Below are 6,000 nucleotides of genomic sequence, written 5' to 3'. Positions count from 1 at the left end.
TTAGGCGCCTATAAGCCTGAATGTGAATCCCTTGCGTTGCAGGATTTCGAGATGAATGTGCTGTCATGTTTGTCCGATGAGCCTAGTATGGTTTCGCTAACAAGTTCATTAATTCTCCGTGGCCTCGCAAATGAAGGTCAGTTGATATCACACGGATCTACATTAGTTAAGTGAGTGTTGCGCTAACAGATAAGGTAAGCAAGGCTAATGGCTCCGATTTGGGACGGCATAAGCGTGAGTCTTATGAACTGACGATCCTATCAACTCCATAATATATGGATTGTGAACCCATAATGACGGCGCTGGTCCGTGGCGGATCATGGAAAGAGATGAACCCCTCAAGATTCGCGCTGCCAGGACTCAACTCCATTGGGACGGGACCCCATTGCGTGGGGTTTGTACCCCATTAACTTGGTCGAGTACTATACCCACACGACCAATTACCGGTCACGCATTACAGCCGGCATTGTCCCGTTTGGAGGGAATGCATGTGGTCGCGTGATATATGAGTGATGGGGTATGAATGTGGTCAAACGGCGGTAGCACTGCCACCGCGCTTTAGGCTGACCGCATGCAGGCCTTCCGCAGATCCCGCCGTTTGGCTCATTGAAAGATGTTCCCCACGGCAGATGGCCTGTATCAACTCACATGAGCAGGACTCAGGAGCAATATTGTGCGCACACAGAATATTTTCATCGAATCCCCGACATTCTCAGAATACAAATGTCGGCTTTGATCGTCGCCTACCAAATTTCCTGGGCGCCACCTAGAACTTCTACCCAGGGCACTGAACACTCCAGGCAAGTCAAACGGGGAGCTGGGGTGGAAATCGGCTACTGGATGGTTCCGGATGGATGTGGCCCACATAATGGGCAGGGATGGGCAGAATGGCAAATACTTTATTCGGTGTTTGTGTCTACAATGTTGCAGTATACAGGGTGTATTGAACGGGGCAGGAGAGGGTGAAACGGTGGGGATACAGGCAGCTACCTTTATGTTTGTTTAGCTTGATTAATTTGATGGATCGGATGCAATTTTGACCTAGCAGCCGCTAAGACAAGAGATCACCAGAATGTCCTCCCCCTTGCAGAATGCTAACGGAATAACCGCTTGCTCTAGTAGTAAAGCTCAGTCTCACTATATGCGCGAGAACTATTATATTACCTAGTAGATAGCTGTAAGGTAATATACAATAAGTTACAAGATATAAGAAATGAAAGAGAGTAACTAACCTCAGTCTCAAGCAATATGCGCGAGAACTGAGGGAAAAGGAAACTAATTCAAAAGATTGAATATAGTTTGTGGTCTTTGCGGATAAGTCCGAAGTGACCAAAATAAGTAAGAAGCAAAAGGTGTTGTGACCAAATAGTCACGCTACCGCGGGAATGTGGCTGTACGGAAACTCGTCCGGCCTCCCATAGCACACGGTTCCTCCAACAAATGCGTCTTCTAGCACATTTGACGCGTCAATCCTCACCCTTCAGGCCGACTTTTCCAGTGGCCTCACCCTTTTGACAACAGCTCCCACTGCCAATGAATTCCTCAGAGCTACAGAGGGTCCATTTGCGGAGTTGAAAGAGCTAGTTATGCAGCATACTTCAATTGCAAACAGACCACGATTTCAACCCCTCGCCCCCCCGGAGAAAATTTTGAAGGAGATTGTGCAGAAGATATGGGGTCATTCATCTGTTCAGACAGTTGATGATATTGGCGAGATTCTAGAGAACGGACACGTCACAGATGATTTGAGCCTCGAAGGTACATTTGTACCTATTGGAATGTTTAAAAACACTTAGAAGCCACTGCACAGTTTTTTTGGAAGCTTGCATCGCAGGCTATGCCAAGAAAAGGGAGAGGTCACCCCAAGAAGTCATGAAACGTTTCCGATTACACAATCCTTCCGAAGCGGGCCAAACGGCCTGGCAGGCATGGCTCAAGCTTCACCGTAAGTCTAGCCGTAATACTTGCAGCCCATATTCGGGACTAATTGTTTCCCAGCTGGAATTGATAGTCAAGAGGCTGCAAGGCTGCATAAATCACACCAAGAAGCTGTTGAGAAGCACTACCCCGATTGCGCGGCAGAGGTGAATGCATTTTACGAAAAAGTCCTGATACATTGTGGAGACATTGTTTTGTCAAAGGATGAAAGGGATGCTAAACCCAACGAAGGCCTCTATCTGTTGCAGAAGGTAACTGGAAAGTACGCCGCTCAGGTACAGTGGACAGGATTCTAGGGACTACTAGATTTGGTTCAACTAAGGCTTTGCGGTAGCTTGCCGCACTCAGCACCATTCACCCCATTGGTGTGGCTGTAGTGGGATTCATAGCAGACGACACACTTTCCCCTTGAGACTCGACTATCGCTTTTACCAGCTCTCCGATGATCGCGGAAATGGTCAAAGCTATGGGCCTACCCCTTGCAGAGGATGCCGCATTGGCGATGAGAAACTTTTACGATGGAATAAAGGCATTCAGGTACGGGTTTATGTTTAGAAGGGTACTGTTGGCTTACTTGTATCCCCTCAGCCCATATCAACCTGACGCCATCAAACAGAGGTATGAGTGACTTCTCCTCGCAGTCTGCACAGGCTGAAATTGCTGCAGAGACTTCCTTCATCATTGTCATGACCGACAAATCCCGGGGCTCTGTCAGCGGCGAACCAATGCCAATAGGCGAATCCGCCGACCCGAAACCCATCCTAACCAGCCCCCAACCCCATGTCTGGCCCCCTGCCTTACTGCGTGAGACTTGGCCAAGAATCAGAACCTAGACCCTGCCGGTATTCCAACCTTACCTCCAGTTCCTGAGCCCTTGGCGCTCCCGGCATTCAGTCACGCCTGCCTTGTCTCCATCTGAACCACACTCATCGCTTCCCGCTATGTGGTCACAGCCATGCCCCGCTTCCGTCCACTCCGCACCCTCTGCCCACTCCACACCCTCTGCCCATCTCTGCACCTTCTGGCCACTTCTGGTTGCCCTTGACACCTCTGGTCAGGTCAACACTCCCACTCCCCTCTGTACCTCTGTTGGCCTTCATGCTGTCCTTGTGTGACAGTGCTGGCAGATCAACTTCTGTTCGCGGACTTGTGTCGGCACCGCACTGACCCCGCTTATTTGCGGACTTGTATCGGCGCCGCGCGCTGACCTCCGCTTTTCCTCTGGCCATTTGTCACTTGGCAGCTTATCATTCATTCCTTGCCGAGTGCCATTTATTGTTTGCTTCCCTGCCAATATCGGCATTTGATCCCCTCTTTATTGGCACTAGGTCATTGATCTCATTCAGTTATTCATCAATAACCCTTGCCACTTATTGTTTAGTGATCTGTTCCTCCTTTCCAGTTCCCGGGCTCTTGTCCTTATTTAGTTTGACAATTCCCGCTTATCTCCGCGCCGGACCGCGCCGGACTGACCGGCCTTTCTATATTCCCTCTTGCCTATTTATATACCTTGTAAATACTTTCGGGGACCCCAGTCTGAAATCAACTAGAGTACCCCCCCTGTCTGGTCTGAGTCTCTCCTTCTGCAAAGGGGGCTTCCCCCCTCTGAGTCCGTGCTCGCGGAGTCCGCGCTCCTCCTACAGGTCCGCTCCGCCCACAAGTCTGGTTTGAAGTCCGCTGTAAGTGTCAGTTTGTAAATACGGGATCTCCCCCAAATGTCAAGCTCAGGGCACAGCGCTCCACCTGAGTCGCTGAGGCCGCGATCCCACTCTGCTAACCTTGAACAGCGCTTCCGGACGCGCCGCATATTTCCGCCCGCATATCCGCGCGTGCGCGCTCCAACAGACCTCTGCCACAATCTCCGACACCGAAAATATCCCAGCCTCTGACAAAATCCAGTCTCTGACAATCATCTTGGAGCATTTAACAACTCCAAAACGTCTACCAGCGAGGTGTTTGGGGCCTCTGGTCTCATGAAGTCCATTGTGACGCAGGCGAAGCAAAGCGTCCATTTCAGTGATGATCTGGACCGATATTTGGGTAACACTACTGCGAAATCAGAGGTTGAGTGTGATGCAGAGGACGTGGATTATCACACACCTTTATTGAAGATGAAGGAAGGCCTGAGCACTATAGACCGGGCATATGGGGCGCATACCGTTCGCCGCACTGATTGTGCTGGGAAGCTCAAAGCCATGATTCGTATGTCCTACTTTTGCAGCACTATCCGCTTTGCTCATTGGTGATGTCTACTTGTAGAGGAGGCGACAGGCATAATGGACCTTGGGCACAACTGGAGAGGCGTCAACATACTTCCGTTCTTGCTTGAACACCGTCTCTGTTTTGCCGGTTGGCATCGCGGTGTTCGACGCCTAAACAGAGGGCTTCCGTGTGATTGGACCCCACGCGAAACTGCACGGTGCATGTTACAGTTCGATCATGAGGATCCGGTGCAGACCTTAAGGGTGGAACACATGACAGATGGTACAGTGAATGTCAATGAAACTCAAAAGGCATGACTGATGGGTATGGGCTTACCAGATGAGTACCTGAAGCATGAGGTGTTACACTATGCACCGGATGGGAACGGCAACGTCAGTAAATATGCGTTACCTCAAAATGAAGTAAGGAGAGCAGTTGGGAAAATGGCCATCATCCCGGCATCATCCCACAAACGTAAGGGAAGCACCCCAGACCCTACCACTGTGTCTATGGAACGAGGTTCAATTGGAGACGGCACAATACCCACCCCATCTCCTAAGCGAATCAAAAGGGGGTCTAGAGCCATGCGTACGCGCACCTCAACCAAACGTCCTCGTGCGACACCTAGGGCCAAGAAACAGGCAAGGAAGACTGCCCTACTTGAGTGCGAGGCGTCGGGTCCACAGGATGAGGGAACAGTGCCTGAAACACTGCCCAAACACTCGCCTGAACTGAGCATGTCTTCCTCGCCAGTAAAAATGGAGGTGAAAGACCTAGCTGGATCTCCGCAGGCCGCACATCAAGCCCCCTGGCATGAATGTGGGCCGCGACTCCCTGACGAACCGGAAAACGACGTCTTCACAGCACAGGCCAGTAAAACGAATATGGAGCCGCCTACGCCAATGGTCATCCCGCCTATTAGGTTAATCCATCCAACGCCGCACAGTACTCCCGTCAAAGTTCAAGAGGCACCAAAGATCATAAATACTGGAAGCGCGCACCTCACTGTGAACGAAGGGACAGTGGCTAGTACTCCTGTTGGGGTTCGAGAGGTGTCAAGGATCATAAATAACGGAGGCACACACCTTGCTGTGAATGGAGGGACAGCGGCTCGTGAACCATCGGAGGCACCGTCTTCAACAACGAGCATGAGTGGCGAGGTTCCTACCTTTGATGCCTTCTTCAAGTGTGCACGCCACTCAGTGTGGCGGAGCGCACGGAGAATCCTTCCAGGCCTTCGTTTGCGGGCGCTAGCGGCGGAAGATGTTGAACTCCTTGTGAGGATTGACATCGTTGCCCAGTATGTTGAGAGGGAGCCACCTCCCAATGTCTTGAACATTGGGCAACACTGGAGAATGGTTCACACTGCTGGACAGGAGCTTTGCGAAAGGGGTGCTGATGGCGGGGGCGTTGCAATGCAGGTGTTACAGTTGCTTGATGAGATCGAGGCTGGCGAGGAGGAAGACATTATCAATATGTGGGCCTACATGTTGCCAGAGTAATAGATTGTATTTTCGAAGTTATTTACAATAAACACGCTGTTATAGAACCCAACCCATGGGCTGAGCAACAGGTAACGGGAGTAGGGCAGCTTGCAGGTTTTAGCGTACATAGGAAACGGCCACAGACGGCCACTGCGTCTACAACTGGAAATGGGAGTGTAATTCTTCCACAGTCGGCCTGTTTGGGGGAGCAGGAGGGCTCTCTGCCACTTTAAGTGCAAAGAGGCCAGTTTTGGGCTGCCAGCGAATAGACTCAAACTCATCTTGAGGCGGGTTTCCTGACCTCTTCAACATCTCCGTTGTTCGAAGTTCGATGCCCTCAAAAAGGTGCCTTGCAGAATCGGCAATGAAACGAACA

General features: G+C 50.9%; 2 protein-coding genes across 2 annotated transcripts; both read left to right on the top strand.

Annotated features, from left to right (window-relative positions):
- Window positions 1–502: 502 nt before the first annotated feature.
- On the top strand, window positions 503–2,350 carry EI90DRAFT_3294597 (uncharacterized protein; the record flags this gene model as incomplete). The annotated part of the gene is made up of 6 exons (XM_039067438.1): window positions 503–906; window positions 938–996; window positions 1,454–1,758; window positions 1,811–1,945; window positions 1,999–2,213; window positions 2,273–2,350. The coding sequence occupies exons 1-6, from the start codon at window positions 649–651 to the stop codon at window positions 2,348–2,350; spliced, it is 1,050 nt and encodes a 349-aa protein (XP_038908198.1). The 5' UTR covers window positions 503–648.
- A 1,561-nt stretch (window positions 2,351–3,911) lies between these two features.
- Window positions 3,912–4,457, top strand: EI90DRAFT_3022801 (uncharacterized protein; the record flags this gene model as incomplete). Its single annotated transcript, XM_039057814.1, has 2 exons — window positions 3,912–4,140; window positions 4,198–4,457. The coding sequence occupies 2 exons, from the start codon at window positions 3,912–3,914 to the stop codon at window positions 4,455–4,457; spliced, it is 489 nt and encodes a 162-aa protein (XP_038908197.1).
- Window positions 4,458–6,000: the final 1,543 nt, after the last annotated feature.

This window comes from Cantharellus anzutake (genome assembly GCF_015039405.1).
Source record: "Cantharellus anzutake strain C23 chromosome Unknown EI90scaffold_175, whole genome shotgun sequence".
NCBI classification, from domain to species: Eukaryota; Fungi; Basidiomycota; class Agaricomycetes; order Cantharellales; family Hydnaceae; genus Cantharellus; species Cantharellus anzutake.
The sequence above is the reverse complement of the archived record's forward strand: the minus strand, read 5'-3'. Positions and strand labels throughout refer to the sequence as shown.